Source organism: Chinchilla lanigera, unplaced genomic scaffold (genome assembly GCF_000276665.1).
Source record: "Chinchilla lanigera isolate Chin_1 unplaced genomic scaffold, ChiLan1.0 scaffold00019, whole genome shotgun sequence".
Classification (NCBI taxonomy): domain Eukaryota; kingdom Metazoa; phylum Chordata; class Mammalia; order Rodentia; family Chinchillidae; genus Chinchilla; species Chinchilla lanigera.
The window spans coordinates 26,302,903-26,328,637 of NW_004955420.1; the positions used below are offsets into that span (position 1 = coordinate 26,302,903).

Sequence of the window (25,735 nt, forward strand, 5' to 3'; positions counted from 1 at the left end):
AAATAAACAAAGGCCCTGGATTAAATTCCCATTTTATATTCCTGAGACTTGCTAGAAATCCCGTCCCAAGAGTACTCCCCGCTTTTTCCTTCCCCTCATAAAACATGATGCTTTTGGGGGTGCTGGATATGGGCCCCAGGGCCTTCTGCACTTACGCGTGCCAGGCAAACGCCCTGCCGCTGAGCTGCGTCCCAGCCCCAAACACGATCCTTTCACAAGCGGGGAGACCACGGCTCCCCACGAGGTGGGTCCCCCACGCTGGTGTCTGCCCGACGGACGGTGCCCAGGGCCACCCACATCGCCTCATGCCAGCAACGTGGAGGACCCAGGTTCTCCTCCCCCGTGAAGGGAGAAGGGGGTCTCCCCAAGCAAGGCGCCTGTGGGGCGCTGGGCCCTTGCTGTGGCCACAGCTGGGTGTCGCTGGCTGGCGCAAGGGGCTAACGTGAACACCCTCGGGAAAGGGCAGGACGGCTCCTGGGGCGTGCGAGGCAAGGAGGCCGGGACACCGTGCTCTCCAGGCAGCGCTGCGCCGGCCCAGAAAGGAAAACAGCGGGCCGGGCCACTGCGGCCGCTCTAGGGCAGAGCTCCCTGGCCAGGACCCAGAAGCGCGTCCTCGGCACAAGCGCGAGCGCCGGCCCCCACCGGGTGGCGCCAGAGCACAGCGCGCCCGAACCCGCGCCGGCTCCGGCCGAGACCCGCATCTTCCAGGGGGTTCTCCTGGGTCTGCATTTTGCCAGAGAGGACACAAACGTTGAAGCGGTCAAAGTCACCAGTGGAGCTAAAAGTAGAGTGAGGGTTCGAGCCCACGTCTTTCTGGGGCAAAATGTTTCTGTTTTTGGTCTTTTGAGACACGGTCTCTATGCAGTTCAGGCTGATCCTCCTGCCTCAGCCTCCTGAATGCTGGGATTACAGGCATGGGCCAAGATGCCTGGCCTCTGCTCTGCGGACTTTTCTAAAGGATCGGTTCTGGAGGATGCCTGTATGGCCCAGGGGGGCTGATATAAAATGCCACAGCTGAGTGGGTTCAACCGCCAACATGTATCCTCACAGAGCACACACCATACAGCTCGTGTTTCCAAGTTCTGGAAGACAACCGTCGAAGGTGCTCTTTATTTCCCTGGTGTAACGGAGCTTAGAAAATAATTTTTTTGAGACAGGGTCTCGCTATGTAGTTCAGGTTAGCCTTGAATACATATGGAGCCCAGGCTGGCCTCAAACTTGCACTGATCCTCCTGCTTCAGCCTCCCAAGTGCTGGGATTGCAAGCGTGCGCCACCATGCCCACGTGGTCAACATTATAAAGTATTAACTAATCAATACACAGAGAATCTGCTCCACAAAGACACTTCCCATAGGTGCAGCATTTGAATGGATACTTCATATCTGCTTTCGGGGCACCTTCGGCTGAGAAGGTTGAAACACCCCTGAGGCAGCGAGGGCAGCTGAGGGTGTCACACCGGGGGGCCACGCAAGCTGACAGGGGAAGCTGAGCTCCAGGCCAGTCACACACTCGTTCTCCCTTCTAGGGGCAGAAATGAGCCGCCACCTGCTCTGAAAAAGGAACCAGCCCTTGGCCAGAGATTTCACCAGGAATTTCAGGTCCTCACCCGCGAGCGAGCGCGTTTCCCCACACGGAGCTGTGTTAGCGTTATCTGGACTGGGCGTTTGTCCTGTTCCCGTAGGCACTGCCTGCCTGCCCCCGCCCCTGTGGCTGTCACGATGGAGATTTAATAAAATCACATGAGCCGCTCTTGAGGGCCTCTTGGGACCAGGGCATCAGGACACTGAATTCTGCCGGGTCGACTTCCGACAGCTCGTTCCAGAGCAGGTAAATTACCGACAGGAACCACTGGCCAGGCATGGGAACCCACGCCTCTAATCCCAGCACTCTGGGAGGCTGAGGCAGGAGGACTGTAAGTCTGCTCCCAGGCTGGGCAACTCAGTGACTTAGAAAGACTCTGTCTCAAAACAAAGGATAAGAGGGGGCTAGGATAAAAGGGGTACCGTTCAGGATGGCTCAACTCCCCACGCCTGGGGGAGGGTCACTGCTAATAAAAGCAACTGAAACCGCCAGGCTATTTCAGATCAAAAGAAACATGAGTTACAGCCAGGTGTGGTGGTGCACCCCTGCAGTCCCAGCACTTGGGAGGCTGAGGCAGGAGGATCGCTGTGAGTTCAAGGCCAGCCTGGGCTACAAAGTGAGCTCAAGGCCAACCTGAACTGCACAGGGAAACCCTGTCTCAAAAAGACAAAAAAAAAAAAGGTTCCGCTGTGCTCATCAAGCCGGGAATGGGGCAGAAGGGTAGGGAGTGGGGTCACTCAGGCAGGGGCCCAGGCTTGCCTACGCCTCTTCCAGAGAGCGGACCCTGGCCCATCACCAGGACACTTAGTAGCGGCGTCTCAGCAGGGACACAACGGGCATCCGGCGGGATCCAGCCCCGAGCCTGCTCACATCAGGTTCTCCCCCTGATGCCGGGAACATTCAGTGACCTTTCATTTCCTCCAGGGACACCCGCAGTCGCCACCGTCTGTCCAAGCCCCTGCGTCACCACGGCCCTCTCAGCCCCGCTGTGGTTGGGAGCTGGTGTGCGGTGGCTTTGCATTTCCACCTGCCAGGCTTGTTCTCCTGTAAAATGCAGTCACACAGAAAATGAAACTCACAGCCCACGCCCCCAGTAGCTGGCATCCAGTCTGAAGGGCGCAGTCCTGTGCCAACGGCTGTTGACGTCCCCAGGAGTCCCACTGGGGCTCGCGTCCTGCTCCAAGGCACATCTTTCCCGCCACTCAGGGTCCTTTTCTTATTTTTTATTTTTTTTTGAGACGATGTCTTGCTATGTAGTCCAGGCTGACCTTGAACTCTCACGTAGACCAGACTGCTGGCCTCGGACTCATGGCAATCCTCCTGCCTCAGCCTCCCAAGTGCTGGGTTGACAGGCGTGTGTGGCGTTACAAATTCCCTGTCTTCTGCTTTTCTGTTCCCACCGTGTCAGGCCTTTCCTGCCCAGCCCCGGGGAGAGAAGGAGGAGACGAAAGCCCAGGGCCTGCAGTGTCAATGGCGGGGACCCTGAGGGTGGGAGACCCGAGGCTGTCAGGGGGGCACACTCAGCTGTGGCTCCCTCAGACCCGAGCGCAGGGAATGACGGTCTGCAGCGGCCTCCATGGGCGGGGCTGTCCTGGACGGGATTCCCATCTGCCTCAGGGTCTCCAGCCCTAGACCTGGGTGCTCTGGGGCCATGTCTCGGCCAACTGAACGCTTTCCAACTCAAACAGTCGAAAAATAACAGAAGCTGTGAACACTGACAATGTGGACAAAATGAACAAAATCTTCCTATTTACTGATTCTGTGACAGGGTGTTGCTAGGCTGGCCCTGAACTTGCTGCAATCCTCCTGCCTCAGCCTCTCCAGTGCTGGGATCACAGGTGTATATACCGCCACGCCCGGCTCAGAATCTTCCTTTTCAGAGTGAGGACTGGGACCTGCCTACTTCCCCCCTAAAGGGTCTGCTCTGAAGGCACCCAGGGGTGCCCCGGGGGACCCCGCCCAGCAGGGCATATTTCTTCCCTGCTCTCCTCCTCTGTCCAACCACACAGGGGGCCGGCTCCTCTCAGATGCCCCTGACCTCCAGAGCACAAACGGAAGCCACCCTCCTCCTGCCCTCCTGCACCAGGTGGGACAGCAGCACCCTCAGCACCTGTCTCCATAGCAACCACTCAGCAATGAAAAAGGCCCGCAGCGAACACGGACACCCCCAGTGAGGCCTGCGCCTTCTCCCGGCAGGACCAGCAAGGAGGCCGCTGGGTGGGCAGGGGAAGGTCTGAGGCGGTGGAAGTGTGGTCTGTTACCATGGAGACTCGACAGCGCTCACACACGTGGGTGACAGTTCAGAGCCACACGTGCAGCATTTACACTTTAGGTTCACAGCACCGAAGAACGCGCACCAGTCCGGACCAGACCTGGGGAGAGCAGAACGGCGCAAACAGCCCGCTAGGATCCAGACGGCTCTCCGTCTTTCCATCCTGCCTCTCCGTTCTCACGGCTAAGCTCAAACTGAACTGAACGAAACGACGTTGCCGCTCCCAGTCCCCAAGCCAGAAACCGAACATTGTGCAGGGGGACCTGAGCACCTGGGTTCGGGCCGGAAGCCAGCCAGAACCCAGGAGCACGGTCTGGTTCCTGGGGACAGAGCTGGGCTCCCAGACCGCCCGGCTTCCTCCCAGGGCTGCGCCTCAGTGTCACCTGCTCTGCACTGCAGTCACCCCACTCCCAGCTCAGTCATCTGGACGGACAGGGACAGGGACCCAGGAAGCTGCGGAGGACCGCAGGGCCTGACCACGGCAGCGGGGCGTTAGCAAAACAAAGGCAGCCCGGCACCCAGCACGCGGCTGAGGGAGCCCCTCTCTGCACCTTGGCAGCTTGGTCCTAGGGCCGGGTCTGCCGGCCTCAGGCTCGGCCTCGGCCTCGGAGCCCGGGACTCACAGCTTCAACATCACCACGAGCAGGCAGAGCGCGCCGAGGGCAGGGCAGAGGCTCCTTCCTGCCGGGACCGGGCGGCCTCTGACAGAGGAAGAGGCAGTGCGGAGGCTGGGCCTCTGGCGACCGAGGAAAGCGTGCTGTGACAAGGACGCTCCAGAGCACACTGCGGCCAGAGCCACGGAAGTGAGAAAGGGGAATTCAGGGTGGCGGGAGAGGAAGCAGGAAGTGACAGGCAGTGCGTGGACCAGACCACAAACAGGCCCTGAGCGCTCGGCCAGGAAAACCTGTGGGCGCTCTGTCCCGGAGGGTCTGTGCCTGCTGCAGATGGGCCTGGACACACCTGGGCCATGGAGTGGCTGGCCACCTGCACCACACCCACGGCCTGGGAAGTTGCTGGGCTCAGATCCCAGCTCCCAAGCCGATGGTGCGGTGGGGAGGGCCGCAGGAACGGGGGGGAACGGGGTCGTGGCCCTGATCCAAGAGGCCAGGGAGCTCCTGCGCCCCTCCCTGCGGACCCAGAGGGAGGGCGCCATGCAGGAACCAGGAAGCAGCTTCCCGGCTTCCAAAAGTGGAAGCGGAAATTCTGGAAAATCAGCCGCCCGCCTGCCGCACTTTGTCACAGCAGCGCCCGAAGTCTGAGACGCTGTCCCCTCAAACACCTTCCCCAGTCCAAACCGGAGCTCTGGAGGTGGAAACAGCCTCTGCTTTGTACTTATGTTCTTTCTCTTGGTACTCAGAGCCAGTATTGAGAAACAGCTATAAAATCAAAGATAACTTCTAAAGGATGATCTGATCACGATTCCCACACAGAGAAACCACAAACACGCGTCAAAGACGTCGCGGAACTTCTCAGCCGACTCGGGGACCGGTGAGAGTGGCCCCGGGTGCAGGGGAACAGCCAGGCGTCGGGAAGGCTGGAGCACGTTTCCTCAGCAGACTCGAACTGATGGCCTGCCACAGGCCGCAATTATCACCCGGCACCTCGTGTCCGGCGGCATCCTGCCACCAGCGGTACCGCGGAGCCCAAGGACAAGGACAGGCCGGGGCCGGGAAGCAGGAACTGGCGACCTCGGGTCCCTGCGGGGGACACACAGTGGACCTCCTGACCCAGCCCAGTCTGCCCCAGGGTTTGCCAACGCAGGCGAACACCGCTCAGGACACACTCCAGGGGCTTCCAGCTGCACGTTCTCAGGGCTGGCACTCGAGCGTTAGGGACCCAGGCTGAGCGGAGACATCTCGGTACACAGCGGTACACAGCGCTGACCTGGGCATCAGCAGGCGTCTCCTTCCCTTCTCCATAAAAAGGCGGTGCCAGCACCAAACCAGGGCGCTCAGCCCTGGAAACCCCAGAGCTTCGGGTTCTGCTTGCCGGGGCCTCGCTGGGTTTCGCATCTCCCCGGGTGCTGCTGGTGCGCTGCCAGGATCGACAGCCATCGGGCCAGGAGTGAGCAAGCCGCCTCCGTCTCCACCTCTGAGGCTCCGTGCCTTGGAGCCGCCAGACCCAGCAGAGCACCAGAGCGCGTCCCGGGACGCCCTCTGAGAGCCCTTCTCCACGTTCACCTTTGCCGGGAGGGACCACAACACAGGCACAATTCATGCCTGGTCTTCAGACGTGGCCCACGTCCTGCGTGGCAGCAATTCATCTCTGTCTCCTGACGGTCACCTTCATCACCCTGCACTCCCTGGCGCACACGGACGCCCGCGGGTGCGCACCCACACGCAAGCACGCCTCGTGCTCGTACGGCAGCTCCGAATCCAAGATCGGGCCGAGCATACGAAGCGGACCGCGTCGCCCTGGCTGAGGGACTGACTGGTGGCCCTGCAGCTGCGACAGGGAGCAGTCCCGGCACACCGCAGCCCGTGCTCTGAGGCCTCTGCTGTGCAGCTCACACCTGCTGTTATCGGGGAGCCCCAGGGCCCGGCCCAGCACTTGCAGCCTGGGCACTTGGGCCAAGTCACCTGCACCTGCTCTGGTAGGGTGCGGCCCACCGTGGGCCCAGGGTCGCCAGGACGACAACCTCCCCCGGCCCCCTCGAGTACCCCACACTTACTGCAGGCCGCACAGGTGAAGCAGGCGTCGTGGTAGAGGTTGCCCATGGCCTGGCAGGCCTGGCCGGCCCCGAACACCCCTCTGCTGCAGTTCACGCAGGCTCCTGCAAGGCAAGAACACACCGCTGAGTCCAGAGAGCCCAGGGGTAAACTGAGTCGTGGCCAAGCCGAGGGCCAGGGCGGGAAGCCGCCCTCCCCGTGGGCAGCCCAGGGCTGCACCCCCGTGGCTCCTTCCAGTGCGTGTGGCTCTGACGAGCAGCCCTCTCCTCTCTCTTTCTGGACGCATCTGTTCTTTGCACGGGTCCACGTGTGCAGCGCGTCGGTCTCCATGCACCCCGGGTGCCGGTGCATGCACAGCACGCCTCCTAATTAGTTGTTGTTGTTTTTTGAAACAGGATCCCGCTTGGTAGCCCCGGCTGGCTTCTGTTTCGGGGCAGGAGCTGCTGCTGAGGGGCGCTCTGAGTTAAGCGGGCTGCAGGACTGTCAAGGGGTGGAACCCGGCTCAGTCAGTTTCCCGCCCGCGAGGCCTGCAGAGCCCAGGGCCTTGGGGGAGGGGAGGCGGAGAAGCCCAGGGAGGCCTTGGGGCGCCCGGCCCGAGTCCGCCCAGACAGGGCCAGGAGGGGGATGCGCTGGGAGCCGGCAGGGCTGTGGGGTGCGGAGGACGGCACTGCTCTGCGGTCTAGGTTGTGAGGTCCAGAGAATTTAAGGAAGTGAGTTCACTGAAACTGCCCGGCCTGCTTGCCTGGAAAGTTACAGCTGTGGGGCGGCCTGTCGGACCCCAGAATCTTCTGAGGACTCGGCAGGGGAGTGGGTCGGCCCGGTCGGGTTTTCCGAACCTTAGCAAGGGATGGGGTGCGGGGCCGGCCAGAGTCCTGCCTGGGAGCTGCTCCTGGCGGCCCAGAGGACCCGCCTGGGGAGATGGAGCTTTCGCGGGTAGAAGGGGTAGAGGGAGGCAGAGAGAGAGAGAAAAGGACGTAAAAGAATGAAGATGTTTAGCCGGGCGTGATGGTGCACGCCTGTGATCCCAGCACTGGGGAGGCTGAGGCGTGCCATTACTGTGAGGATCACTGCCCCGCCCTTCCCACCTGGGTGCCCAGCAGGGAGAGGAGAGCAGGTTGACAGGGGAAGGGAGGGGGAGGAGAGGGGCAGGGGAGGGGGGAGGGGGAGGAGGCCAGCCTGGGCTAATAAGCAAGTTCAAGGCCAGCCTGCTCTACACTGTGAGACCCTGTCTCAAAAAAAACAGACAGGAATAAAGTAAAAAGGTAACTCGAGACACCGAACATTCCCAACACCTGTGGAAACCTCCTGCCTCAGCCTCCTGGTCAATGGCCAGAGGCACCTGCGCCTGTGCTCGCCTTGGCCTGCTACTCTGCCCTCCTGGCTCCTGACTTCCCCTGAGGCTTCCACTGTGCTCCTGGCTCCTTGGGGCTGCCACCCAGAGCACAGGTCCCTGGAGAACAGTCCATGCCTGCGGTGGGAGAGCGATAGAAAGGGGCCGGGGGCACAGCAGAGGGGGCAGAGTGAGTCGCCCGCTGCCCAGTCTGGGAAAGAACGCAGTGGCCTGGCGGGGAGGAGGACCACACCCCATTGCCCCGAGTTCCAGGAAGACGCACAGCTGGGGGCTGGGGGGACGCGGTGTGTGACCCCAGGTGGCCCTTCCGGCCACACCCTGCCCCCCCCACCCGCAATGGCCTGAGGTGCTCCGGAGAGCAGCCGCCGCCCCGCCCTGCCCACCTGGGCGCACACAGGGAGACGAGAGTGGGGCTGACCGGGAGGGGGAGGGGGAGGGGAGGGGGAGGGTAAATCCCTCAGCTCCCGAGGGCCAGCCTGGCTGCTGGGCTTCGGATCTGCAGAAACCCTACCAAGTTAGCAAGCACAGCCGCCCAGCGGTGCCATCATCCAAGCTCACAAGCTGCAGAAGCCACTTTGGGTGGGGCACGTTCCCTGCAATTGGACCTACGGCCCTGTAATCCACTCTCCAAACCGCAGCCGAGGGATTTTTTTTTCCATGTGAAACAAGATCTCACTGGGGAGTCCAGGCTGGCCTTGAATTTGAAACCCTCCTGCCTCAGCCTCTCAAGTGCTAAGATTACAGGCATGTGCCACCATGCCTAGCTCGGGGTGATTTTTTAAAAACAGTTTTGGTAAAGTGTAAGGACATACAAGAAGCTGCACACATGTGAAGGGCGTACTCTGTGAGTTTTGACATTTGCCTCCACAACTGAGGCAGTAAACGTAACCACACCCCAAGACACACGTCCTCCTCCGGCAAAGGCTGATCTGTTTTCTGTCATCACAGTTTGTATTTCCTTTTTTTTGAGACAGGGTCTCCGCGTGTAATTCAGGCTAGCCTTGAGCTCACGGCGATCCTCCTGCCTCAGCCTCTGGGGTGCTGCGATCACAGGTGTGCCCCACCACACCTGGCAGTTTATGTAAGTGCAATCTGGACTGTGCAGCTCTCTATCTGGAATCTCTCCCTGGGCGTAATTATTTAGAGTCTCCCACGTTCCTGTGTGTAGGGGTGGCGCGTGGCTTCTGACCGCCCCGCAGCAGTCCACAGCAAGGAGGGACACCTTTTGTTTACCCCCCACCGGCGGACAGACACGGGTGGTGTTCCGGGTTGGGGCTATTAGACACGGAGCTGCTAGCAGCATGCGTGCACACGGCTCACTTCTTCTCCCTTGATGAAGACCTTGGAGCGGCATGGTGTGGTGGGGTCTTACGGCTGGCCCGTGGGTCCCTTCCTGAGAAGTCATCAAACTGTTCCTAAAGTTGTTCCATCCTCACGGCCCAAGGGCAGTTTACAGTGTCAGGGCTCGCGCTGTCCACCTCCGGGCACTGTCCACCTCCGGGCACTGCCCACCTCCGGGCATTGTCCACCTCCGGGCACTGCCCACCTCCGGGCACTGTCCACCTCCGGGCACTGCCCACCTCCGGGCACTGTCCACCTCCGGGTGCCACACGGCCGGACTCCGGCACCCTGCGCCTCGCATCATCGTGGTGGGCATCCCGTCTCGCGCTGTGGCCTCCAGGGGCCCGTGCTGCGCACCCGTGTCCCCCGTCTCTAGTGAAGGGCGGGTGCTCCTCATGTAACCAGAGTCCCGCCTTCCACAGATCCTGGGTGACCCGGCCGCTGATCGAGGAGTTGTGCAGAGTGCGTCTGTCACAACACTCAGGACACAGAAAGGCCAAGGGAAACTGCGCCCTGACGACTGCGCTTGTATTTGCCAAACTCCTACAGGCAGGACCGTCGCATGCAGCAGAGCAGAAAACTACAGGCCCGGCCGGTACAGTACAGTCAGCAAAACTCACCGCACTGGAGAACAAGCTGCGCACTGTCGGGGACCAGGCTCTGGGACAGGTCATGCGAGTCGGTGACCGCTCTTCCGGAACAGGGACGTGCAGGGAAGGACGGACAGACAGAATGCCGATGACCTGGCACCCCTGAGGCAAGACAGCACCTGCCCAGGACAGCTGTCAAATGTGGGCATTTGGGTTTAGAGACAATCTGGATCCTCCTTAATTTAATCCTTCTCCACCCACTGTCTTTGACTACCGCTTCTGAACCGAGGGCCACCCCTCCCCTGCTGGCCACCCCTCCCCTGCGCTACTTGCTGGCCAATAGAAGCGAGCTGACCTTGAAAGCAGCGAAGCCAGGACACTAGGGACACTAGAGACAGCTCCTCCTGGCCCCCCATACCCGGAAGTTTGTCTCTGCCTTTCTTTGTTCCTGTCGTCCCCCACAGGTGTCCGAGGGGCTCATTAGCCCTCGGTATTATGGGTCAGAAAAGGACACTACAGCTCTGTAAACAAGATGTACAACACTGTATGTATATTTTGTTTGTTTGTCTTTTTGAGACAGGGTCTCGCTATGCAGTTCAGGCTGGCCTTGAACTCACTTTGTAGTCCAGGCTGATTTCGAACTCACAGCGATCCTCCTGCCTCAGCCTCCTGAATGTTGGGATTACAGGCGTGTGCCACCACGCCCGGCTTCAAACTGTATTTATAAAAAAAGGAAGGACGTAAGTCTAAGGGGCAGGTCATAAAACTGGCAGATCTTTTTTTTTTTTTTTTTTTTAAACAGGAAGATCGTAAAACAAGGAATATCTCTATTTGGTTTACTGAGCTATGGTGTGGTTTTGTTTTATTTTATTTTATCTTATGCCAGGGTCTCACCAAGTCACTAGATTGCCCAGGCTAGGCTCAAACCTTGTGATCCTCCTGCTTCAGCCTCCCGAGTGCTGGGATTACAAGTGTGCACCTCCACGCCCATCCTCCTGCCTCAGCCTCCCGGGTGCTGGGATTACAGGTGTGCACCACCACTCCCGGCTTGTATTTCTTCATTTCACAATAATCCTACACAGCAGATCAATTTACAGACAAAGAAGCTGAAATTCAAAGACAAAGCAGAAAGCCCCAAGTCAGGCTGGCGCGACACCTGTGTATGCCTGCACTTTTTTGTTTTTCTGAGACAGAGTCTTGCTGTCGTCTATGCTGGCCTTGAATCCTCCATGGTCCTCCTGCCTCAGCCTCCTGAGTGCTGGGTTCACTTCTAAGGGCTGAGTGCAGAAGAGGAACTAAGGTCAGAGCTGCTCTACTCACCCCAAACTCGAGGGCTCCACGCTTTGGGCACCAGTCTGGGGTCCTGGGCATGGGGACCCCAGGAGAAATGGCTCATGTGTCCCCGCCTTGGACACTGACAGCCTGCCCCACTGCCAGCACCGCCTGGACATGTGCGTGTCAGGACCGGTGACCCGCACGTCATGTCACGTCACGCAAAGCCCACAGCGCACACAGGCTCCCTCAGCACAGGGGTGACATGTGACACCCAAGACAGCATCGCAAGGGCAGCCTCGCCAGCCTGGAGCGACCTCTGCACCTCCCTCGCCCTCCCTCCCTTCCCCTTAATCCTCACAACCAAGACCACAGTTTCGCCTTTTCTGGAACGTCACAAAATTGGGATCATAGATTGGGATCATTTTTAGATTGGCTTCTTTCATTTACTAATACACATTTAAGGTTTCCTGATCTTTTGATGGCCTGTTAGATTTTGGGGGTAGAGGAAGGTACTGAGAATTGAACCCAGGGCCCAGGCATTCTTCTGCTGAGCTATGTTCCCAGCTCTTTTTATTTTTAATTTTAAGACAGGGCCTCTTTAAATTACCCAGGCTGGTCTTGAAATTGTGATCTTCCTGCCTCAGCCTCCCAGAGTAGGTGGGATCACAAGCATGTGCCACCTTGCCAATGTTAGTTCATTTGTTTCTTTTTCTTAGTACACATTTTCAACATACATTGATTACATTTGTCCTGAGAAGTTGGCACATGTACATAACACATCTTAGCGCATTTCTTTTCAGGGCTGAATTATATTCCACTGTGTGGGCATACCACAGTTTCCTTATCCCTTTACCTACTGAAGAGCAACTTGCTTCTAGTTTGGGCAATTATGAGCAAAGCTGCTACAAACACCCATTTAGCTCATTTGATTAAATGTTAAAGAGCCTCACCACTGATTACATGGTTAAAAAAATGCTTAGTTTTGTAAGAAGCTGCCAAACCGTCATCCAAATGCTGATACAGGACTTTTAAAGAAATTACACTATTTCTACAGGAAAGGGCGAGCACATGGGGCAGTTTCCTTTTTTAGAAGACAGCTGCAGGCTCTCCCGGCCCTGCCTCGCCTCTCCACTGTGGGCAGGGCCTCTGGGAAGACAGGGGCTGCCTCAGCCTCACTCTCAACCACCCGTCCTGAGAGGCATCCTCACAATTCTCATGAGGGTACAGGTGGGGGCAGGGTTGACGGAGTTTACAGACAGCCTACCTAGGACCAAGGAGGAACCAGGCACCCGGGACAGATCACCAAAGCTCGCTTCATTAGGACGCAGTGTCCCAAGGGGCCACAGCTGGGGCCCACACGCTAACAGCTCAACTCGTCAGTACAGAAGCTCTGCTTCTAAGAGAATGCGGCGTTTTATTTTTACTGTCGCCATCTTTGTCGTTCTGGCCCCATAGGAATAGCGCCATGACCTGCAGGTCACACCGGCCTAGCTGCGCGGCAGCGGTTTCAAACCGCTTAAGTGGGCACAGGCTCTTCTCTGGACACCCTGGGGACAAACTGGAGTGGCAAGGAGCCCATCTGCCCCACACAGCTCCGGAAGAGTCACTGAAGCAGTTACAGAGTCAAGGATCCAAGGCAGACACTGAGCCAGGTGAGGTGGCGCACGCCTGCAATCCCAGCACTAGGGAGGCTGAGGCAGGAGGATCACCATGAGTTTGAGGCCAGCCTGGGCTCCATAGTAAGTTCAAAGCTAGCATGAACTACACAGTGAGACCCTGTCTCAAAAACAAACAAATAGAAAAACGCAGACACTGTCCGGCCTTCCACACTTATCACATGATCTGCCGCACGCCCAGAGCTCAGGCACAAATCTTCCCTTCCCCAGTCCCAAAAGCAGGACCGACCACCAGGAGGCCAGCAGAGGCTGGAACCATGGCCAGCCCAGGGACAGACCCTGACAGCCAGCCCACCATCTGCGGTTGTGCGCCAGCAGGCTGGCCCGGCTCCTGCACCCCACCCACACCTCGGCGACTCTCTGGGGAGGAAGGCAGGCCTCTGGACGACACGGCTCAGGCAGCCCGGCACCCCCTACAGTGTGCTGAAAGGCTAAGGATCGGCGCACCCGGCAGGATTTATGGGCGTCTGAGAAGGGACACACCTGCCTGGAGCACACCCGTGTGAGAAAACAACAGCAAACTGTAAAATTTTTCAAATTTACTACAGTGAAACACACCTCGCCACGAGCTCCCCTCAAAATCTTCCCCTTGATTCAAACATTCACCCCAGCATCCTTGCTACTTTGTGCAGCCGCTCTGGAGTCCTCTTTCCTGAGGGTCTTTAGTTGCACTATCTTGGCTGCCTCAGGGTCCTGCATCAATTTAGAACACTTCCCTTTCAGGTTGACTGTGGGAAGAGCCAGAGGTCCCCCGGTGCCAGACCCGGGGAATGAGGTGGATGAGGACACAGTGTCGTGTTTTCATGGGCTGCCTTTCTGTGGGATGGCGCTCGGCAGCAGCAAATAAGGACCCTCAGGAAAGAGGACTCCAGAGCGGCTGCAGAAAGTGGCCAGGCCGCTGGGATGAGTGTGTGCACGCAAGGGGAGGGTTCTGAGCGGGATTCACAGCCATGCGTCTTTTCCTGTAACTTTTTTTTTGTCTTTTTGAGACGGTCTCACTATACAGCTCAGGCTGGCCTCGAGCTCACTTTGTAGCCCAGACTGGCCTCGAACTCGCAATGATACTCCTGCCTCAGCTTCCCAAGTGCTGGGATTACAGGTGTGTGCCACCATGCCTGGCTTTTTCCTGTAATTTTTAAAAAACACAAGCAATTGTATATTTTGATCACCTCGTGTTTGAGGGACTCAGGGCAGGACGCAGGGCTCTCGGCTGAAACTGCACCCCCTGGACACGGGTGCCACATGGTTTAGGGCAACAATAGGCTCCAGAGGAGGCCTGGCCGGGCGAGGGTGGGGCCGGCACCCAGACAGCCCACCGCCATCCTCCCGTGGCCACCCCGAGACTCACCAAGCTTCGGGGCGTGGGGGCAGTGCTGGGGCGCAGTACCTCCCGAGCAGACGCACATCTCAAGCCCAGTCCTGCGGAGTCGGGAGCAGGTGGTGGCCGTACCCCGGGAGGTCCCCGCACAGGCACGGCTGGCACTCCCAGCTGCGAGCCGGAGGGCGGACAAGCAAGCCTGGCACGCGCCCTTCCCAGTGGCGCCCGCACGCTCCGCAAGTCACCGGTGGGGGCGTCAGTAAACCGCAGAGGAAGCGATCAAGGCCACTCCGGGCTGCGGCGTTGCACCAGCCGCCCTTCTTCAGCTTCTCTGCCCGGCCCCAGCCCTCAAACCCACGAGGGCCTCACCGGATTGCAGGGGAAAGGAAGTTGCTGGTGCAACGTCCCAATCACAGTGCGCCTGAGCTCGCCCTGCTGACCAAAGGCACTCCCAGCAGGCCCTGCACGCACACATGAACATGCACTGCCTGGCGTGGTGGTGCACACCTGTGGTCTCACCACTCGGGAGGCTGAGGCAGGAGGATTGCTGTGACTTTGAGGCCAGCCCGCACTATACAGTGAGACTCTGTCTCAAAAAAAAGAAGGGGATTCAAATTTTCCCTTATTTTATTTATTTTTGTTTTGTTTGTTTTTGAGGCAGGATCTTGTGTGTGGTTCAGGCTGGCCTTGAACTCACTATATAGCCCAGGCTAGCCTTGAACACTCAGCAATGCTCCTGCCTCAGCCTCCCAAGTGCTGGTATTACAAGCATGCACCACCGCCTCTAGCTGAAAATCCTCCTTTAAATGAGCGATACAACTCACAAGGAGAGAAAGTCTCATTGGTCAAACATGCCGGTAAGCATGAGGGCCTGGGTTCCACCCACGCACCAGGAAACACACACACCACACACACTCGCGGGCACACACTCCCTATAGATACCAGGAGAAACTGCGTTCAAGGGAGTAACCGCCGAGGGAACTCTGTACAAACAGATATTGGTAAATAATTCTTATCTTCCTTTACAATTTAATTATGAAGCTTAATTAACCATCTGCGTAACTTAATTATTTTCCACAGTTGCCTCTCTTGGTTCAACTGGACAGAAAAGCAGGTATGTTTTCCTTTGGCTGGGTCCCGATTTCCTACAGAGGGGCTGGGGTCGCACGACGCAGTCACGGCGGGGCGGGCTTCTCTCTGCACACCTTCCATCAGCTTCCGCTCAGCACCGGCGCGGCCCCAGCGGGGAAGACAGGAAGCTGCGACCTCCCCGGGCCCTACCACAGTCTTCGCCAACCTCCAACTCTACAGCCAGGTGAATTTTTTTTTCTTTGTCTTTTTTTTTTTTTTTGGTTTTTCTCCGGTACCGGGAACCGAACTCACAACCTTGCACTTGCCAGGCAGGCGCTTTTGCCGCTGAGCTAAATCCCCAGCCCCTTCTTTGTCTTTTTGAGACAGGGTCTCGCTATGCAGTTCAGGCTGGCCTTGAGCTCACTTTGGAGCCCAGGCTGGTCTCGAACTCGCAACGATCCTCCTGCCTCAGCCTCCTAAGTGCTGAGATTACAGGCGTAAGCCACCACGCCCGGCAGCTGGGGGAATTTTAAACCACCCCAAGTCTTGGCAAGTGAAGCCCATAGGCCAAGTGAAGCTCTCTGAGAGTCCTAGTTAGCACTGTCAGATGCTGGGTCCAATCTTCAGCACGGCAACAATACACACACACACATCCGTGCATAACATCAGAAGGGCTGAGGTAATAGGGGCACAGAAGTAGCTCCCCGTTCTTTTTTTGTCAGTACTTGCTGGCTTTTCTTTTCTTTTTTTTTTTTTATTTTAAAGAGAGTAGGAAAAGAAAAAAAGAAGAACAATAGCAGCATACCAACATCACAGACATAAACAAAACAAAGCAAAAACATTAAAAGTGATAGAGGGTTTCAAAAAATGATAGGAATTAACGCCGGAGAGCTGGGATTACAGGCCTGCACCACCACCCCTAGCTGAAAATCTTCCTTTAAATGGGAGATAAAACTCGCACGGAGGGAAAGATGAAACAAAATGATAGGAATGAACAGGGGTTGTTATATTGTGTATCATCTTCAACTGCATTGCTCACATTACCAGATGTAAGAATGGAAGATTGTTCAAACCATTAAAGAGAATAAAAAATAATTATTAGATAAAACATTAGAGATAATGCAGAGTTTCACTAGACAAATGGTTTTGCTGGCTTTTCTGTAGTCAGCTGTGCATTAGATTTTTTAAAAACAGTAAAAAAAAAAAAAAAAATTGTCTTGATCTTAGCCAAAAGGCTTTGAAGCAATAACAAAAAAAGAAAACATGAAAAAGCTAAAAAAAAAAACCAAAAACCCGAAGTTCTTGATATAAAACTTTTTAACCAGGTGTGGTGGCGCACACCTGTAATCCCAGCGCTCGGGAGGCTGAGGCAGGAGGACTGAGTGAGTTGGAGACCAGCCTGGACTACAAAGTGAGCTCAAGGCCAGCCTGAACTGCACAGCAAGACCCTGTCTCAAAACACCAAAAAAAAAAAAAAAGCTGAAAGAAAAAGCAAAAGCCCCAGAGCTGTCTTCTGAAACAGAGAAAGCTGGAGAAATCACTGCTCCTCAGGGAGGGGCGCCGTGGAAAAAGCGATGCAATCTGCTGCGTGGACAGTACCGTGACCCGGGATGCCACATTGCAGTCGCCAAGCGTGGGCAGCTTGGAAAGCAGGTGGCTTGGAGACTGGGCCCCTGGGACATTGCACATGCAGCTGGAATCCACGGATGGACAAACTCCTACACCACTGCCGGCCACATTACACAGCAACAGTCACTGCCGAGAAATGCTGGCAACTGAAAAAGTTGCAGACATTAAGCACAGTCAGACAAAGCACAAATAGTCAGGGTGGATTTATTCATACTTGCCTAACACTGAAAGGAATAAAAGTTCCTCAACAGAACCGAGCATGGCGAATCACACCTATAATCCTAGCATTTGGGAGGCTGAGGCAGGAGGATTGCCAGGAGTTTGAGGTTACCTGGGCTGCCCAGTGAGTTCAAGCCAGCCTGGACTACATAGCAAGACCCTGTCTCAGAAAACAAAGTTCTTCAACAGGAAGATGGAAAAACAGTGAAACTGTATACCAAGAAAAGAGCACTGCTCTGCAGTCCAAGGCACAACTGACCAGGCAATAGCAGAGGTGAATGCACAGGCCATTTCTGGGTGCAGTGAGCCACACTCCCCAGTCGCCGTGTGCTGTAACACTGTATTACATAGCAGTCTCATTACACAGCCCAGCCTGGCCTCTTAACTCCCAGAGATCCTCCTGCCTCGGCCTCCTGAGTGCCGCTAGCCAACTACGCCCAGCTACTTCAAGCATTTTAAGACCCAGCTGCAAGTTCCTACACCTTCCTCCCACTGACTGCTGGGAGGCACACACAGCAGTAGAGACAGGAAAGCCCAGGAGGAACGGCATCAGGCCAGCTTCCAGCGCTGGATGCAGAGCCCCAAGGGCCACTGCAGCCCTCACTTCCTCTGCCTCAGCTGTGTCCTCGGGCAGGGCGGCCTCTGGCCAGGGAACGGCGGAGGTGGAGCGGCCGAGGCCGAGGCAGGTCGCCAGCTGTGGTCTCTTCCCGGCAGACAGAAGCCCTCTGTGGACGTGGACGCCGCCCCAGACCAGCGGGTGGAGCTGGAAAGTCATCCCCAGGCCGGGCCGCCTGCCACCGCCCCACACCCACGAGCCTGAGGCCACACCCGGCTCAGCCTCGGAGCCGGAGTCTCAGGCCACCTCCCGGGCAGGAAACACCGCTCTCCATGGCAGTCTAACTGAGACCCAGGGCCAGAGGTCTCAGCCCTCTGTGGTACTGACAAACTACAGGTGCTTTTTTGTGTTTTTTTTCTTCAGTGCTGGGGATTGAACCTACTGAGCTACATCCCCAGGCCTTTATTTTCTGAGGCAAGGTACTGATAAACTGGCTAGGTCAGGGACTCAAACTTGCAATCCTCCTGCCTCAGCCTCCCACGTGCAGGGGTTAGGCATACACCAGCACACCCAGCTTTGATATAAAAATATTAATGAGCTATTTTACATTCTTTCTAATACTAAGTCTTCAAAATCCAGAACCACCTTCCCGCTAAAACACGCACCTGGGCTTGAATGAGCCGTTCTTTAGCGTGAGCAGCTCGGGCAGTGCCTCTCCCACGCTGGGCAGCTCAGCTACGGACCACTAATACTGCCTGCCCACAGCCATCCGCACGGCTGACGGGGGAAACTGAGGCACGGGAAGGCAGAACAACCCGCCAGGGCTCCGTGGGAGGGACTGATGGGGGCAGACACGAAGCCCACACGGGGCTCCCCCAGCCTGAGATGGAGTTCCCGGCTGTTTGCACCTAGCCTGGGGCCTGCGGGCTCCCTGAGGATGGGACGGAAGCCTGCTGGGGCTGCCCCCGGCCACAGCGCCCCATGCTGAGGCCCTGAATCCCTTCCCAGGGCAGGCCGCCAGCCGCTCGCTGTGCTCCGGCCACAAACGCTCAGAGCGGAGCGGAGCCGTGGGGTGCAGCTCCCCACGCGGGGGCCCGTGTCACGGGATGCGTGCAGCCCCGTGCCCCCCGCAGGCTAGCCCGCCCTTCACCCTTCGTCGCCTGCACACGCACCGACACACCTGTGTTCGTCTGGCCGCCACACGCATGCACACGGATGCACACGCACGCATACCACGCGTGCGCACACACTGCACGTGTGCGCATAGCAAGCTCTGCCCTGCCCTGAGCACTGCCACCCGGCTGGGGCACTGTCCTTCCCTCCCCTGGGGGTCAACGTGCTCCCCAGCACAGCCCCAGCTCCGGAGAGGAAATCAAGGCCCCGCCGGCCCAGGACCCGCGGGGGACCCGACAGGAGGGGGACCAGCACCCCGGCTCATGCAGCCGGCCGTGGGGAAGAGGGAAGGGAACTCAGCCCTTTGGCCACCCCAAAATCTGGCTCCCCTGAGCCCACTGTGGGGGCAGAAACTCAAGCTGGCCATCCCCGAATGGCAGGCGGCATCGTGGTGGCTTCCAGAACCTTCTGGCGTGACAGAGCAGCCCCGTGAGCGGGAGGGAAGCAGCCCGCTGCTGTGTTCCCAGCCAGCCTCCAGGGACGGAGCAGCCGGCCTCTCTGGCCCTCCTGAGACGCACAGGGACAAGTCACAGAACACCAGTGACGGGCAAGGAACCGGGCCAGGCCCCGTCTCATTGCTTCCAAAACTTAAAAATAACCTGGCTGTCATCCTAACGGCCTGCCTTTGAGGGGCCACAGCAGGGCCTTCCAGAGCCCCTCGGGTGCCCCTGTCCCCGTCCCAGCTGACAGGAAGTGAGAGCGGAAAACAGGAACGGGGTAGATGGAAAGATCTGCCCCTCTGTGGACACACCGGGGACCTGTGCGCTGCCGGGGAGGGTTCTGCCCAGCAGGCCCAGGGCGGCGAGCTGGTTCACCCCTGCCTGCACAGCGGTCCCAAGAGAACAGAGGGACCTCAGCCACAGCGATAAGGGGACAGGACCGAGATCTGAGCCAGGGCTGGGCTCTGAACAGTCTGACAGTCTGTGAAGACGGTATATTCCTCCTCTTGGTTTCTTGACAGAGTCTCCCTATGCAGTTCTGGCTGACCTTGAACTCCTGGTGAGCCTCCTGCCTCAGCCTCCCAAGTGCTGGGATTACAGGTGTGTGCCACCATGCCCAGCCTGAAAAAGGTACATTTCTAAGCCTCCTACATGTATTAACTTGCATGATCCTCCCAGCAGCTCCCTTACTGTCCCCTTTCCACAGATGGGGAAACTGAGGCACGCGGCACTCCAACCACCTGCCTTACCCACTTACTGAGCAGCTGCACCGGGGCTGGCCACGGTGCTGAAGGTCTTGACCTCTATCTCGCACTGCCTGTCAGCCGCTGGAAGCACAGGGCTGTGACAAAGGGGGCCTGCGAGGCACTGTGGCCACCGCAGGTCGGGCAGAAGTGTCCCCTGTCAGTGAGGAGGGGTGGGCGACGCAGGAGGGGCGGGCTCCCCGACTGGCAGCCCTGGGCAGCATCCGCCCAGCCTTCTCTTCCGGTGTCCCCGAGAGAACTGAAGCCCACTGTCCCTTCAGCAGACTTCCGGGGGGCCCACATGTGCGGGGCACAGGGACACCCACGCCCTGGACCAGGCTCCTGCCCTGTGTCCTGTGCCTGAGAACTAGGCCGAGCCCCGGGGTCACCCAGGGGGCCCTGCCACCCCTGCACAAAGGAGGCCACAGAGCCGGAGCCTCAGTGGCCCTCAGGCAGCGGCCACCTCACTGTCTCCTTAGGGTGGCCCTGGGTCCTGGTCACTTCAACTGGACACACTCTGCCGGCAAGCCCGCCTTGGCTCAGGACACAGCCCGCCGCCCCTGGTGCCGGGGACAATGTTCTGCAGCAAACCCGAACCCTGGCCACATCCTCCCAGGCAGGGGACCTGGCGGGACTCAAGAGTTCTGACTTTGCACGCCTGCTCTGCAGAACAGCCGAAGTGAAAATGGCTGCCACTTGCAACCGAAAACGTGACCGGAACTAAGGGCAGAGCTCGCCCTGGCGTTCCAGAGAGGTCTCCGAGGGCCAGGCCGGGCAGCCTCGGGCCCGGCCCCTCTAGGCTCTCTGCCACGGCCGGTGGCCAGGCCGCCCAGTCCACTGGCACACAGTCAGCCCCAGGCCAGGCATCTCATGACAGCCACTGCCACCACCCCGGGACTGCGGGCAGGGCGGGGTCCCCAAGGTCACGAGGCTCCTCCTACATCTCCCTCCGGCTCTCAAGTGCACCCTCCAGTTTTTCCCAATTATTTTTATTTTATGTTCATTTGAAATGTTATACACTGTACTGGCTCCTGTAATTGAATCTTATTTATTTCTTTGTGTGTGTGAGTGTGTGTGTGTGTGTGTGTGTGTGTATGTGCGGTGGGGGGCAGAACCCAGGGCCTCTTGCACTCGATCACTGAGCTACACACTTAAATGCACACTTTCTCCGCAGTTTTGCCTCCTATATGGAATTTATAAACCCACAAACGTAAAGAAGCATAATGTGTGAATCAGGCGTGGTGGCGCACACCTGTAAGCCTAGCACTCAGGAGGCTGAGGCAGGAGGATCGCTGCGAGTTCGAGGCCAGCCTGGGTTACACAGTGAGTTCAAGGCCAGCCTGAACTGCACAATGAGACCTTGTCTCAAAAAACTGAAAAAGAAAAGAAACAACGCTTTCAAAAGCTCTGGCAAAATGGCCATGTCTCAAGCTCCATTTCACACTCTGGGTTATTCATGGAGGAAGCAGGGAGACATAAAGACTTTCTTCGGGGTCACAAAGGCAGAGAGCACAAGCCAGCCCTTCCGCCCCAGCCAGAGACCTGTATGCACGACAGCGAGGAGGCCGCGGCTCAGCAGGGCCGTGGAGTGCGCAGGGGCCCAGGCGCCCCATCTCCTACCCACAACCCCGGTCCAGGTTCTGCCCGGAGGGAGGTGGCCCGGGAGAGCTCACAGTCTCAAGGTCCACAGGAGGCCTGAGCATAGGGACTTCCTGCCACACAGCCAGCCAGGAAGAGCAGGCCAGGAAGAGCGACGGGGGGCGGGCAGGCAGACAGATGCACGGATGGGACGGACAGACGGACAGACATTGCTGCCAGGGTGAGCGGAGCAGACCATGCCCCCATCATCGAGGGCCGCTCACGTGATGGGGTCAACTGTGTGCAGGAGGGACGCAAGGGGCCTCAGACAGCAGCCCCACCGCAGACACACTCGTGTCCATCCCGTCGGGGCGCTTGGCAGGCGATAGGCGTGAGGAGACTGCGTGTGGCTCAATATGCTCCCTGCAGTGTTTGGGGATTTTCTACGCACAACCATAACGCTTCGTGAAAAAGAAGAACACAGGATCGCATTACAGGAAAGACCCAGAGGGGGTGAATCAACAGGGACAAGACGCAAACGCACCGCAGGGGACCAGGAAGGTGTCCTGGAACTAGATCGTGGTGGTGGCTGCACAATGCTGTGGATGCTTCATATATCACAAACTGCTCGCTTGAAGCACTTAATTTTGTCTTTTTGAGACAGGGTCTCGCCATGCAGTTCAGGCTGGCCTTCAGCTCACTTTGTAGCTCAGGCTGGTCCTGAACTCACAGCGCTCTTCCTGCCTCAGCCTCCCGAGCGCTGGGATTACAGGCCCGCATCACCACACCTGGTGAAGCAGTTAATTTTGTTATATACATTTTACTTCAATTTTCTTTTCTTTTTTTTGGAGACAGCTGCTTCATAGCCCAGGCTGGCCTTGAACTTGAGGCACTCCTCCTGCCTCAGCTTCCCGAGTGCTGGGGTCATAGGCACATGCCACCATGCCCAGCTTACTCCAATTTTTGTAATAAGTAAATGCACCAGGGCTGGAGGTGAGCTCAGTGGCGGAGCACGTGCCTAGCACACAAGGGTCCTGGGTCCACCCCAGCACGGCGAAAACGAAGGCAGGAACGGATGCAATAGGTGTCCCTTGCAGTCGGTGTTCAAAGGCAGCTACCCTGGGCGCGCTGCCCTCCCGGCCTGAACGCCCTCTTCCCGAAAGCCGTGCCACTCTCCTTCCAGGCTTTACCCACATGCCACTTCCTGGGGCGCCTCGGACCACGTGACCCCAAGCTGCAAACCTCCCTGCCGGGCCAGCCTGCAGCCGGCCCTCTCCCAGCACTTGCTGCCAGCTCTGCCGCTCCGCCTCCTCTGTCTTCTCAGGGAGGCTGAGGCTTCTGCCTGTCTCGCTCCCCGTGGACCCCCAGGTGCCAGCCTAGAGCAAGGGGACAAGGCGCTGGGGACAAGGCGCTGGATGAGCGACGGGGCTCGCGGTATCCCTGCTCCCGTCCCGCACGACCTGCACCCTGAACCACAGAACTGCCGCTGCACTGCTCCCTGTGCTCGAACTGAAAACTCAGCAGGAAGCTGGAAGAGCCACAGGCTCTCCCGCTACGAAGGGAAGGTCTGTAAGAGAAGGGCTGGTTCACAGCAGAGAGACACCGGGACGCGAAAAGCAAGCCAGGAAACTTCAGCCTTGACTTCTGACGGGGTGGGCTGAGGGCTGCACCCCGAGCTCTCAGGAGGGGCAAAAGCACAGCGCCACCGTGGGTCACACACAAGCCTGCTGCCCTAGAGGAAGGGGGACAGCTCCTCCGCGTGGCGGAGCGGCACCCCACCAGGGCCGAGGCCAGCGAGGGGCAACTGTGAGCTCCGTAACCCAGAGTTTAAAAATGTGCACACACACACAGAAAGCCTCAGACTCCTAATGACAGGCTCCCTTTCAGGCAGCCCTGGCCTCCCAATGGGAGCAACAGGTACCTTCCTGCTCCGCCAACCACCACGCAGAGAAAAAGTCAGGGCCAGCAGTCTCCAGGGGCCGGTGGTTTGAAAAAAGAATGAAACAAAACCTGCAGGTTTGGGCAAAACCGGCCCGAACTCCCTTCCATGGGCTCTCAGCCCTCGCTGTGGGTGCCCCTGGCAGGTGGCTGGGTGCTGGGTGCTGGGTGAGCACCCACCCTGGCGAGCATGGGATGTGGGGTCTCCCTGCCCAGGGGGAGCACCGGCCACCACTGAACACAGGACCGCCCCCCTGAGCTGCGCCCCATCCCAAACTTTCAGGAGCTCGAGAATGACCTTTTTTTGGGACCATTTTTTGTTTGTTTGTTTTCTGGTTTTTGAGACAGGGTCTCTTTATGTAGTCCAGACTGGCCTTGAACTACGTAGCCCCAGTTGGGCTGAAACTCTCGACAATCCTCCCCTCTGATCCTCCCGATGTGCTGGGATTATAGGTGTGCAACCATGGCCAACTGAGAATTTCCATTCCTAAGCAGTTCCTGGGTGAGGGACCGCCCTTGGAGAACCTCTGCCCCGGAGCAGCCGGCCTCTTGGGGTTGGTGCACCGGCCTCAGCTGCTCCGAAGTCCTGGGGACACACCCACACGTATTCTGCACACTGTGGCAGAGCCACACGCTGACCACCGGGGACAGATGGCCTTGGGCAAGCACTGAGGAGGCTCAAAGGCCACAGCAAAACCCTGGAAAGCTGCAGTCACCTCCCACTTCCGAGCCGGCCCAGCCACCTCCACAGGTGGGCAGCTCCCAGCTGCAAGGTCAGCTTCCGACCAAGGATGCTTTCATGAGTCAGAAGAAGCAGCTGAAAGAGGAAGGAAGGAAAGAAGGAAGAAAGGAAGGCAGGAAGGCCAGCAGGCCAAGCCCAGGCCACTCATCAGCGACCGCCCGGCCTCCGTGTGAGGACCTGGCACCCGACCAGGGCGACTCACCGAAGTACTCGGCCTTTGGGTGGGCGTCCATCTCCCGCTCCAGGCGCTGCGTGAGGGCTTCCAGCTTCAGCTCCGCCGTGGAGGGGCCAAGCTCAGGGCCCGGGAGCAGGGTCTGGCAGGGCAGCCTCACCCTGGGGGAGCTGGGTGCCTCTGGGAGCCCCGGGCCCAGGCCGCGGTCGGGGGACCAGCCAGCAGGATCCTCTTTACATGACAGCTCTTGCAGGGAGGGTAACCCTGGGTGGCCAGGGCCAGTGGTGCCGAGCTTGGGACCAGCGCCGGGGTCCGCGAAGGCACGCTTAGGCCCAGGGCCAGGGACGTCCTTGCCGGCCAGCGAGGGTAACGGGGCAGAGCTGGAAAGGTGAGACTTGGCCCCGTCCTGGAACCACGGCTGGGCATCCACGGTGGGCTTGGCCAGCACACCCGAGGCCTCACACCCTAGCCCCGCGTTTGTTCTCGGAAGGGCGCCCTGGCTGGGGGCCGGGGGCGCACACACTGGAGGACTCCTGGGCTGTGATGGGGCCCCGTTCTCCAGGCCCGGGGACGGAAGGAGCGGGCTCACCCTCTGGGACGAGGCGGTGGACCAGAGGCCTGCCGACTTCCCACTGCTGGGGCCACCAACACTCGTGTCCTGGCCACGGAGGCCACTACCAAAGGACAGCTGTGGCTGGTACAGGTGACGGTCTCCCCCAGCTCTGGGCAGTGAGAGATCACTCCCAGGGGCAGCAGGCCACCTGCTCCCTGTACCCAGGCCTGCGGTGGGGGACACTCCGGGCTTCTCGCCCCACGTGGGGCTTGCCAGGGCCAGGTTGTCGTAATAGTCTCCGTGCGTGAGGCAGGACGGGTCCTCGCAGGGGCCCGGCTGGTGGCCAGCAGACCTCTCCGAACTCCCCGGGCCCTCCCTGGCTGCGTGCTCTTGGCTACCAGGCCTGGGCCCGGCCCTCTGCTCCAGGGCTGGGTGCGCAGGCTGGCCAGGAGCCGCGGTGGCAGCCACCCCGGGGGCCGCCGCGGAGGCCGCAAGAGGGGGCTTGGCAGCCCCATCAGCAGCCAGCGTGGGCCCCGGGTGGCCCCCGCCGTGGACAGGAGCCCGGCCGCCCCTGGCCAGCGGCTCTTCCTGCAACAGCTGCTGCTGCTGGAGGTGGATCTTGGCCATCTTGGTGGCGAACACCCTGCGCGTCTCCTCGAACTCAGGGTTGTTGCCCGCGCCCCTGTCCACGCGGAAGAGGCCGTCCTTGGAGGCCTCGTACATGTTCAGGTCCTCGATGAACTTGCTGGCCTCCAGGCCCAGGTCGTCGTACTTGTCCATGCTGGCTGCGTGCAGGTGTCCGGGCCGGGCGGGGGCTCCGGGCGCAGCGGGCGGAGCGGGAGCGGCGG

General features: G+C 58.8%; 1 protein-coding gene across 1 annotated transcript in view; it reads right to left on the bottom strand.

Moving 5' to 3' along the window:
* Limd1 (LIM domains containing 1) overlaps positions 1 to 25,735 on the bottom strand; it is a gene marked incomplete at its 5' end in the record, with an annotated part of 37,846 nt that extends 12,111 nt beyond the window's left edge. Inside the window, 2 exon segments of the mRNA XM_005383471.2 lie at positions 6,525 to 6,626; positions 24,365 to 25,735. Of these exon segments, the coding sequence (XP_005383528.1) occupies positions 6,525 to 6,626; positions 24,365 to 25,667 (1,405 nt within the window).